The sequence below is a fragment of the Acomys minous genome (assembly GCF_964271855.1).
Source record: "Acomys minous genome assembly, chromosome: 19".
Classification (NCBI taxonomy): Eukaryota; Metazoa; Chordata; class Mammalia; order Rodentia; family Muridae; genus Acomys; species Acomys minous.
This window is the reverse complement of record NC_140499.1, coordinates 64,966,264-64,976,551: the sequence shown is the minus strand read 5'-3', so window position 1 is coordinate 64,976,551 and position 10,288 is coordinate 64,966,264. Positions and strand designations below refer to the sequence as shown.

General features: G+C 56.2%; 2 protein-coding genes across 3 annotated transcripts in view; both read right to left on the bottom strand.

The window, feature by feature from the left end:
* Positions 1–931: 931 nt before the first annotated feature.
* Positions 932–7,771, bottom strand: LINGO4 (leucine rich repeat and Ig domain containing 4). 2 transcript variants are annotated; one of them, XM_084769215.1, is made up of 2 exons: positions 6,130–7,771; positions 932–3,872 (listed from the first exon to the last, which is right to left on the bottom strand). In XM_084769215.1, the coding sequence occupies exon 2, from the start codon at positions 3,833–3,835 to the stop codon at positions 1,871–1,873; it is 1,965 nt and encodes a 654-aa protein (XP_084625341.1). In that variant the 5' UTR covers positions 3,836–3,872; positions 6,130–7,771; the 3' UTR covers positions 932–1,870. The 2 variants fall into 2 exon arrangements, with proteins under 2 accessions (XP_084625341.1, XP_084625342.1); XM_084769216.1 differs by having other exon boundaries at positions 932–3,662.
* Positions 7,772–8,010: 239 nt separating this feature from the next.
* Positions 8,011–10,288, bottom strand: part of RORC (RAR related orphan receptor C) — a 27,259-nt gene continuing 24,981 nt past the window's right edge. Inside the window, exon 11 of the mRNA XM_084769224.1 lies at positions 8,011–8,629. Within this exon, the coding sequence (XP_084625350.1) occupies positions 8,468–8,629 (162 nt within the window). The 3' untranslated portion in view covers positions 8,011–8,467. The remainder of the gene's footprint in view (positions 8,630–10,288) is intronic.

The following is a 10,288-nucleotide window of genomic DNA, read 5'->3' as shown; positions in this document are numbered from 1 at the left end:
CTGGGATCCAATGTTCTCTCTGGCCTCTGTGGGGGGCACCAAGTACACACACGGCACACATATCTACACGCAGACACTCATACATACACATAAAATAAAAAGATAGGTCTTAGAAGAGGCGTAGCGGAGAGCAACCCACGGCCATCTCCTAGGCCCTAACCTGATAGGCTGCTGGAAGGATGAAGGAGCTGAGGAGGCTGCTGAGGGGCTATTCAGCCTGCGAGGGCAGAGAGGGGCTTGGCATCTTAGCGTCGCTTATGTCTCAAGAGCGTCCTTTTCTCCAGCCTCACTCTACAACCCCCGAATTCTTACAACCACTTACGGCCCTCTCACGTGCTTGTGTGCTCTCAAACCCAGCTGTGCTGGCTCACTGGTGGCAGCTGCTCACACCTGTCAGGGACAGTCTGAGCTAGGAGTCTCCTCAGAGCAAGGGCAACAGCGGCTGCTAGAAAGCCCGTGGTGGCACGCGTTTTGGTGTGAGGCGGGCAAGGACTCAGCGAGGAGGAGGGAAACTAAGGACACTGGGTAGATGGCTGCAGCCAAGAAAAAAGACTCCCTGGGGCTGCATGACTCTCCTCTTGTCATTCCCTCCTCCTGTCCTACTGGCACGCCCCCTCCCCCTCTGATGCTGATGCTGTCACTACGAGCTCCCAGCATGCCAGTGTTTGGGGCTCTGCTCTGTCCTCTGTTGCAAGCACATTGTAGTGCTCAGCAATTCTCCCTCTGACTCCACTTCCTCTCTGAGGTGACATCTATCCAGGGGCAGCGTCCCACTGGGACCGCACTAAATCCAGGTGAGGGAGCTGAGGCTGGTGTGAAGCACCCAAGGCGGCGGCGGCTCCCTTCCTTCCACTGCTCACGGTGGCTTTGGCTCGCAGAGCTGCGGGCGCCCGCGCACACGCCCCCGCCCCCACCCCTCCCACCCCCCGCCAACTGCACATTCCTGTGTTTGTTAGCCTTTTTCTAGGAGTTCCCGTCTGCCTTGCCCCTTGCCAAGCGTGCCGGGGACATCCAACACTGGGATGACGGGGAGTGTGAAGTAGGAGATTTCTGTGTAGGGATCCCCTCAAAGACAGGGGAGTCAGGGAGAGAGGCTGCAGACTGGGAGGAGCGAGGAGTGCTGACCCCTGCCGGCCTTGTGGGCCATTGGCTGCCTGTGGCGGCGAGGCAGAAGGGAGATGGCCAATAGCTGAAATGGGAGGAAGCGGGGAGAAGTGGATGAAAGCAAGTAAGACTCCAGAGATGACGTTTCACTCTTGCTGCCCCTGTGGTGGCTTTTGACGGGGCCGGGGAGGCGGTGGAAGCTCCTGCAGGCAGACAGCCAGTGTGCAGCCGAGTCCCACTCCCACGCATCCTCTGTACTCCTTGGCTCTAGTTCATTCCTACACCCGGGGTCGGGGGGGGGGGCGGGGGGCGGGGCACTGGCTGGATTGGGTACCGGCTAACAGAAAAGAACCGGGGAGGCTGTCTGCCGGCGGCCCAGACGAGCAGAATCTAAGAAGCTTGTAACGCATCCCAGCTCCACCTCGGAAGTGATCCTCTAGCTGTTTGGCAACTGGTCCTAGTTATTAACGGATGTACATGCAAGGAGAGCAGACGGGAGCCCCGTGTATCTTTCCTGCCTTGTGTGTGGGTGCCTGGCGGGCCGGCGGGGACGATAAGGTCTGTATCTGCAGCTCTCTGGGGTCCTCAGATAAGGAAGGGGTGACATCGCTGTCCTCAGACTAGAGCAGTTCTCATACGCAGGCGACAGGTTGTGGGAGGCATGCTGTTCGGCCGGCCGTGAAGCTGCGGGTCAAGAAATCTTAGTTCTACCTTTGCCTTTGGCTTCTGAAGCGGACTCAGGCAGTCTGCAGTGTGGAAGGAAAGGTCAGAAGAGCTTGGCAGTGACCCGGTTACCCCCAGAATTCTTATCCCCAGACGGCCGAGGTGCTACAAAATCAAAAGTCACATGGTGCTTGACCCGCCCCTTGCCCTTACTCCAAAGAGCAATCAGACCAAAGCAGAGGGTCACTGAGGTGAGGAAGGGGAGAAAACCCACGGCCAGCACCATAGCCACACCCCTGCTGTCCAGAAAGAAAGGCCCTGGGATCCCTGGCATGGTGATGTTGGGGTCAGAAAGGGTGCCATTTGGTGGTTCGACTTGGATGACTTCCAGCCAGGTCCTCAGGGAGTCGTTGCCAGCGACGTTACTGACTACACAGACATAGGCCCCCCTGTCCCGCAGCTGCACCGATCGGATCTCCAGGGTACCATCTTCTAGGACCCTGACTCTCCCAGCCCTTCCCAGCCCAGCTCCAGGAGGCCTCATCCAGGAGACAGTGGGGGCTGGGTCCCCATCTCCAGAGCAGGAGAAAACAGCATGCCCGCCCTCCTCTGCAATGACCCACCGGGGCCCGGACTTCCGGATCAGGGCTGGTTGGCATGTGAAGTGGCCTGGAGGCAGGACGTCTGAGAACTCCCTTAGGCTCTTCCCTTGGACGTGCTGGGGGCCGGCACAAGCTGGGGGAGGTGTGCCAAAGTCTAGGTGGCGGCGGCGGCGGAGCAGCCAGAGGAGGCGGCAGTCACAGGTTAGGGGGTTACCAGACAGCCTCAGGGTGACCAGTTTGTCTGGAGAAGGGAAGGCTGTTTCCTCTAGGGTCTGAAGAGCGTTGTCTGCCACATCCAGCAGGTGGAAGGCAGTCAGGCCGTGGAAGGCATGGGCAGCGATGGAGGTAAGGCAGGCGCCTGACAGCCTGAGCTCCTGGAGCCGTACCAGGGGGCTGAGCCTTCGGGCTGGGATGGCTGAGATGGGATTCTGAGATAGATCCAAGACGCGGAGGAAACTCAGGTGGTGTAGCGCCTGGAAGGGCACCGAGCTCAGGTTGCAGCGGGTGATGGCAAGGCTGCTCAGATTGAGCCCAACCAGGCTCCCTGGGTCCAGGGCCTCCAGAGACGGCCAGTGGTGGATCTCCAGCTCCTGTAGCTGCCCTAGCCCTCGAAGCGCCCCAGACGGCAGCCTCTCAATATCCAGTTCTCGGAGCCTCAGACTTACTAGCACCGGAAGCCGGGCAAGGGCTAGGCCAGGCACCGTGCTGAGGTTGCAGCGTTCCAGGGTGAGGGTACTTAGCTTGGCCAGCCCAGAAAAGGCCCCTGGAGCCACGAACACCAGGTGATTGTCTCCAACCTCCAGCTGCTGTAGGCTCCCCAGCTCACCAAAGGCTCCATCTAGGAAGAGGACGATCTGGTTGAGGCGGAGGTCCAGGAGTGTGAGCGCAGGCAGGCCTGAGAAGATCTCAGGACCCACAATTCTCAGTCGGTTGCCTTGTAGCCTCAGGGTGAGCAGACTCTGTAGGCCGTGGAATGCCCCAGGCTCAAGGGTGGAGAGCTGGTTGTAGCTGAGGTCCAGTTCTTGGAGCTGCCCCAGTCGGGAGAGCATGCCCCTCTGCAGGCCCCACAGGCGGTTCCCACTCAGGTCCAGGAGCTCTGTGTCCAGTGGAAGTCCTCCAGGGACAGCGTCCAGTCGCCGATGGGCACAGAGTACTGCCCGCGCCTGGGAGGTGCAGTCACAGGCCGCAGGGCAGCTACCGATGCTCCCTCCAGGCAGGAGGAGAAGGAACAGGAGTGAGGACCACGGGAGCCAGGCTTGCTTTGGAGTGGAGGCTGCGTCCATCCCCTGAGGCCTGGAATAGATGATGACACGCCTTCTTTGGAAAGTGGTGTCAGACGGTGGTGACCCTGCACTCCACTGAACCGCCTTAAAGGGGAGGAAAGCGTGGCCTGTGTGGATCTTGCCAGCAGGTGTGGCACACAACTGGAGAAACCTTGCCTTTGCAGCCACAGGATTACCGGTCATGTACTTCCTAAGCGTGGATCGCTAGTCAAGCTGATTTCTGTGGTAGAAGGTGGAAGGGACTGAGTAGTGGGGAAAGAACCCTGCATCTTCATGTAGGGAGCTTTCCCCCTGTATCTATGAGACCAGGGATACCTCAAGTCCTGTCTCCCTGACATCTGCTCTCTGTAAACTCTGTTCCTCCCAACCCATTCTTTTTCTTTCTTTCTTTCTTTCTTTTTTAGGCAGGGTTTCTCTGTGTAGCCCTGGCTGTCCTGGACTCACTTTGTAGACCAGGCTGGCCTCGAACTCACAGCGATCTGCCTGCCTCTGCCTCCCGAGTGCTGGGATTAAAGGCGTGCGCCACCACCACCTGGCTGACCCAACCCGTTCTTGTTCTCCCATATTGTGTCCCTATAATGGTACCTAAGGCTCAGGGAGATCCCACCCAGACTTGAGTTTCTGACCCTGTGCTGACCTGAAAGAGGCCCTCACCTTGACCAAGTCATCAGAAGCTAGGGGCCATGCAAGCTTCGGCTTTGCCCCAGTCTCTGCCCTCTTTCAGCCTGGCCCAAGGCCCAGGCTCTGGACTTGCCAATTTGGTGTCCCCAGAATGTTTGTGTGGATGACAAGCCTGGTTGCGTATTACCCAGGGAACAGAGTACAAGGACAGCGGGCGACCGAGATTGGGAGTTCCTTACAAAAGCCCCGAGGGCAGCAGCGCGTCTTTCCGTAGAGATAGGGTTGGGATGTAGCAGCTACCGGAAGGCTGCTCACATTGTGCACGGGGCCCTCAGCTTTGAGCTCCCCTTACACCCTTCCTTCCTGGTGTTTTGATTCTAGTTTGTAGGTGCCTCTGAGGGAGAGCGTCTACCCCTTCCCACCTGAGCTGCCCAAGAAGGCACAGGAAATGGCTTGTGAGCCAAGGAGCCATGGATAAAGAGGAAGAGACAGTGCATGCCCTGGTGCCATGGGTGGGAGGAAGGGAGCCACTGGCTAGCACCGTGGAACCTGGGTAGAAGCCGTGAATAGCGCCCATCTATATAAACTGAGTCTCGGGGTGCCCAGAGCCTGGGCAGTGCCAGGAGATGGTGACCACGATAACTGTTGGGGGCTGGACAAGGTGCTAGAGATGGGGCGTCTTTAGTGTTGAGCGCCTCTGCTTGCTAATGCCGTGGAGACCACAAGAGAGGAGTTAGAAAGAGAGGGCAGAGGGGCAGGAGTGGAAGCTGACGCTCCTGGAGGCAGCCTGCTGTCTTTCTCCTGGCTGCAGGTCTTGCACCTCTGGACTTTAAGGCTTCAGGCTTTCTGGGCCCTGCGGAGTCAGCTTTCTGTTGCGCGTCCTATTTTCTCCCACGTGGGACACAGAGGGGACTGTGGCTTGCCCTGTCTTCCTGCACACTAGGAGAGTCATTCTGGAGACTTCTCCTCCAGCTGCTTCAGAGGACGACAGCGGTTGGGAAACTGGAGATGCTGAGTTCAACCCTCACCGTGGAGGCTAGAGGAAAGGGCAGGGGCGAGGGATGCCAGGAACTTGTGAAGGGACTTGGGGAAAGAGTAGGGAGAGAGCTGCCCCTTTGACAGCCTAACAGGCATCTCTGCTGTGCTAGGAGTTCTCAGCCTCCTGTTTCCCCGAGCCTGCTCTGGGAAGTCCACCTGACAGCTAGCTCTTCATCACTGTTGCTGCAGTTCCTGTTCCTCCCTTTGCTCTGCACTCAGCCAAAGTGCAGTGAAGTGTGTGCGCCAGCTCCCTTCCTCCCTGCGTCCATGAGTTTCCTCTTTGTCCCCAAACGCCTGCTAGCCCAGTGGCTGGGGGACTTAGGGTCAACATCTTTTATTTATAAGGCGGCTCATTTTTCAGGAAGAGATGGGTATTAGAAAACTCTTCCTGGGGTCTGGAGTCTGGGGCATTGCCACTCCCCCCCCCAGGGATACGGAGATTTTTTTTTTTTTTTTTTGTCTCTGTGTGACAGCCACAGACCCACATGAACCCATATCCTCTTAAAAGCGCAGCAGACTGAGGTACCGGGACCTGCATGGTGAGGGAGCACTTCGGAGAGAGGTTTTTGGAGTATCCACACTGACTGTGGGGAAAACCCCTTCCTAGAGGTAGAAGAAGCAGGGATGGTCTCCTTGGTATCTCGCCACTGCGGGTCCTTGGGACATTTTAGTTTTCCAATCGCAGGATGATTGGTTGGTGGAGTGGAGGGTGCAACCTCCCTCTCCTAGACCAGCACACTTAACGTGGCCTTGTCTTTGAGGATGCCGTGGGAAAAGGGCAGCTGAGACTTGCATACAGAGAGGGCAGGGGCACTTACCGGAGAAGCTGGAGGGCGGCATCAAGTTGGGCGCTGCATCTCTCCAGGGCTGGGGCCTGTCCCATCCGAGCTGCACCTTGGCTTCTCCACCTCCCCTGTGTGCCTGACTCCCCACTTCCCGCTGCCCAGCAGCCTGCAGCATCAGCCGGCTGGCAGGACTGCTGTGGCTCCTGCCGCTACTGCAGCCGCGTTGCCAAGACCGAGGGAGAGAAAAGAGCCAGAAAGCATTTCTCCTTTTTTTTTCTTTCTTTCCCTCCTCTTCTCTCTCTTTAAACCAGAATGAGTCTGCCGCAACCCTGTTGGTGCAAAATAAATAAATAAAGCAACCTGGGAGGGCTGCAGCAGGCGCCACTACAGGATGACGAATCGGCTGAGGAAATGAAGGGGCGGGGGACTCGGCAGAGGCAGGGTCTGCTGCGGAGACAGCCTGCCTGGGAAGCTTGAAAAGACTTCTGACATCCTGGTTCCTCCTGGGGAGCTAGAGAGCTCTCCGGACGCTGCTTCCACAGACTCTAGTCTCTTAGATGCAGGGCAAATTCTGTTGATTCTCTCAATCTAACCCAGCCTGTGGGCATCATTTGTCGGACGTTCTCGGTCTAGAGTATGTTCCTGCAGCAGCTTAGTTTGCCATTCCCCCAGTGCGGGTGACTGTGAGCATCAGTTTCCAAGTCTCCCTGGGGGATTGCTTAGCATAGGGGAGAATCTGGGGTGGGTGGGGGTGGGAGATACAATTTTTTAATGAAACATTAGGTTGCTGACTGGACACAGCGAGTAAGACTGCGGAGAGGAAGCATGCATCCTGGGCGATCCCATTAAAGTCTCCCACTGCCTGTGTGCCCTGCGCCCTTGCGTGAGCGCACATGCTCGATACACTTCCAGCCTTTAAAAATCATCTTTATAAAGAACGGCACAAGTTGGGGGTTTTATGTTTACCCAGCTAAACCCTTCCATGAAGAGGGGGAAAAAATAAATCTCCCTCCTCCGCATCTGCTGTCTACCTTTACAAAGCCCCTTCCTAGGGGAGTCTGTCTGGCCTTTACAAAGCTGGGAGAAGTTGTGAGCAAGATTATGGAGAATAGGTCCCTGGCCTGTCCCTAGTCATGCTGGAGTCGGAGGCACACAGGCACAGAGCAGGGGACAGTACTGCCCTCCTTCCCCATAGGGACAGCAGTGTAGAGGCTGAAGTCAGGGCATCCTCCCAGGGGCTGGTCCTTGGGTTTTCTGGTGGATTAGCCAGCCTCCAGCCCTCTGCTTGTCTTAGGGACCTTCATGGGACAGAAGGCAGCTGGAGCTGCGATGGCAACCCTGTAGGGAGCAGAGCTCTTTCTTAAGGCCCTCAGTCTTCTCAGAGGTGTGACCTCAAGGAAGAGACAGAATCAGAGGGAAAGTGTCTACAGGACGGTGTCACCCAAGGCAGAGTCGCTGCGTGCCCCATCTGCGTGTGGCAGTGACAGAACGTTGTCACTGCGGGGAGAGCTGCTGTGTGCTCCGCCTCTGCGTGAGGTGAGCGCCTCTGATTAGACTGCGCTAACAAAGCTGGCTTTAGAAGCGCACACAACAGCTTCGAACTCTAATTGTTGCCAGCAATGCTCCTGGTCACCGTTGTTCTTTCTCTCCACACCCAAGCCCCATAAAACAGCCGCCCCCCGCCCCCCTGCCCTGCCCCCCCGCCCCCCCCACCCCCTGCCCCCCCCACCCCGTCCCCCTAACCCCCCCGCCCCCGCTCTCGTCTCCACCCCAACTTCTGTACATATCCTGGTAGTTCAGGTCCCAGACAAAGGGCAGGGTGGCTAACAACGTTTCTGAACTAAGAAGAAGGAAGGCAGGGAAAAAAAAAACAACAACAAAAAACAAAAAACAACAACAACTCAAGCATCTGGATTCCCGTTAAACGAATACAGGTCCTTCTGTATGCTTGCCACCAGTCTCTGAGCTAGATCCATCTCCCCTAGCCGGAGCCCACGGGGGAAACGCTATGAGGTATTCAAAGGACTGTTGTTAGCTTGCGAGTCTAGAGCTGAGTTCTCTTCATCCCCGGTTTATGCCCGTTTGTTGGTCTGATTTCAGTTTGACTCGGTCACCCTGCAGGCCTTTTTATGTCCCATCCATCCCATACCCTCCAGAAGCCAGGCTGGAACTCATGGGCAGTCAAACACGACAAGCCTTTCCTCCACCGCCAGATGCTGGTGTGCCTGGGGGCAGAACACCGGGCTTGGCAGTCGCTTACTCCTAGGGACATCACCCTCCACAGGGCGCAGAAAGGGAGAGGCTGGGAGAACGGAGTCCAGGGAGGCCGGCCAGCGCGCTGAAGGGAGCAGGCAGTTGTCCTTCCTTCAGGTCACTTGGAGAGGCCCTCGGGGGACTCGACATCAGTGCTAAAGAGCTCCTTATAGAGTGGGGGGAAGGCAGCTTGGACCACGATGGGGTGGAGGTGCTGGAAGACCTGCAGCTTTTCCACATGTTGGCTGCACAGGCTCCGGAGCTTCCCCTTGGGTGGCAGCTGTGGGCAGGTTAGGAGGGAACAGGGATCAGTACTTCAGTGCTTATCAGAGCAAACACATCTTCATGCAGTAACCGAGCTAGGATGACCCTCCCTGCCTCCCCCACATCTGCCCCCACTGGAGCAGCCAGTCCCACTGCTTAGATGTATGTGTTTCTGGAACCCGAAGGGAAGATGGAACTGGTGCGGGACAGGGGAACATTTTCTGGGTTCGGTTTTGAAGGCCACTTCTGTACCCTCAGCACTGTGCCTGGCTTGGAACGCGGGCCTGCCTCAGTGAGGGCGGAAACGGCTCTGCCCACGCGCAAACTGACTGCTCTCACGGCTCTCTGCCTTGGTCCTCTCAAGTACCTTCCTAACTCTCTTTTTGCTTGGTTGATTCCCACCTTCAGTGTCAGCCCTTCTGAGAATAGCCCTCTCCGCCCGGCCCCCATCCCTCACTGGGGTAAAGCCCTTCTTGTAGGCTTCCTTCTGGGCAGCAGCACTTGCTACACTGTAGAAAAGGGATCCCGTTTGTCTGCCTCCCTGTCCCATGTGTGCTTAGATAAGGTCTACCCGTCTTTTTCTCACTGTGCGTCTTCTGTTCCTGCTACAATGCTGGCACCAATGCTCAGCAAACTGCTTGTCTGAACTAAACAGAGTTTCTAAGCAGGCAACCAACACAGCAAATAGTAAGCCAGTGCCCCAGCCTTCAACCAAAGGAAAGGTGCCCATGGGGACAGAGGCAGGGACCAAGACTCCACACACCATCCTTTCTAGGCAATTTACAGTACAGTGAGGCGAGACTTAAAAAAAAAACCTCTTTCTTAAAACTTAAAAGCTTCCCCTTCTCAGCTTAGCTCCCTAGAAAGGTAACAGTGAGAGATAAATAGGCAGCAGGCGACTCCCTCACATCTCCTGACTTTATCGTCCTTTTGAAGTACTTTGATTCTGCCCGGGTTACTACAATAGTTTCTTTCTCGTCCCTGCCCCAGAGATGTCTGTTGAGAAACTTGGTGAATCTAGGTGAGGCACTGTCAGAAGCTCTGACATAACATCAGTGGATAAATTGTACTTTTATTAAATGTACACACTTAATACAAGTAGCCATGGAGTCATAATAATGGTTCTGTGCAGCTTAACAACCTTTTGGGGAATTATGAACCTCAGACTATAGTGGTCCCATAGTGTTAAAGGTGTAGTCACATTGTGGCTGGGTACACCCTGTGGTGCCCCTCAACGTGAAGCTACTGGCACACATTTCTTAGAGCATATTCCTGTTAGTAAGTGGCGTACAACCTTATCTGACACTAACGCAGGCTGAGGGCTGGAATCCGTCTCCTGTTCTGAATGAAGGCATGAATCAACATTTGGAAGCAGGGGAGAGAATAGAAGGGAAGACCACAGCAAGTGCAAGAGACCCAGAGAGAGATCGGGCCGGACAATGTATGTTTAAAGGATTAGCAAAGAAACAGTGTGGTCAGAGTAGGGGAGACCAAAGGGGTGGTGCAAAGTCAGTGGGGAAGAGGCCAGGGGTCACATCATGGTCCAGGGAACCATAACACAGACCCTAGAGTTGAACCAGCAACCACAAGGAGGCTGGAGAGTGAAAGAGGTAGGCGATGGGCTTGCCTTCTTAAAACGGCCAGGGTGGACGCTGAGTGAGTGAGTGTGGCTCTG

Coding starts and splice junctions, on each gene's coding strand:
- LINGO4 (XM_084769215.1), bottom strand. CDS start 3,835: ATGACCGGTAATCCTGTGGCTGCAAAGGCAAGGTTTCTCCAGTTGTGT.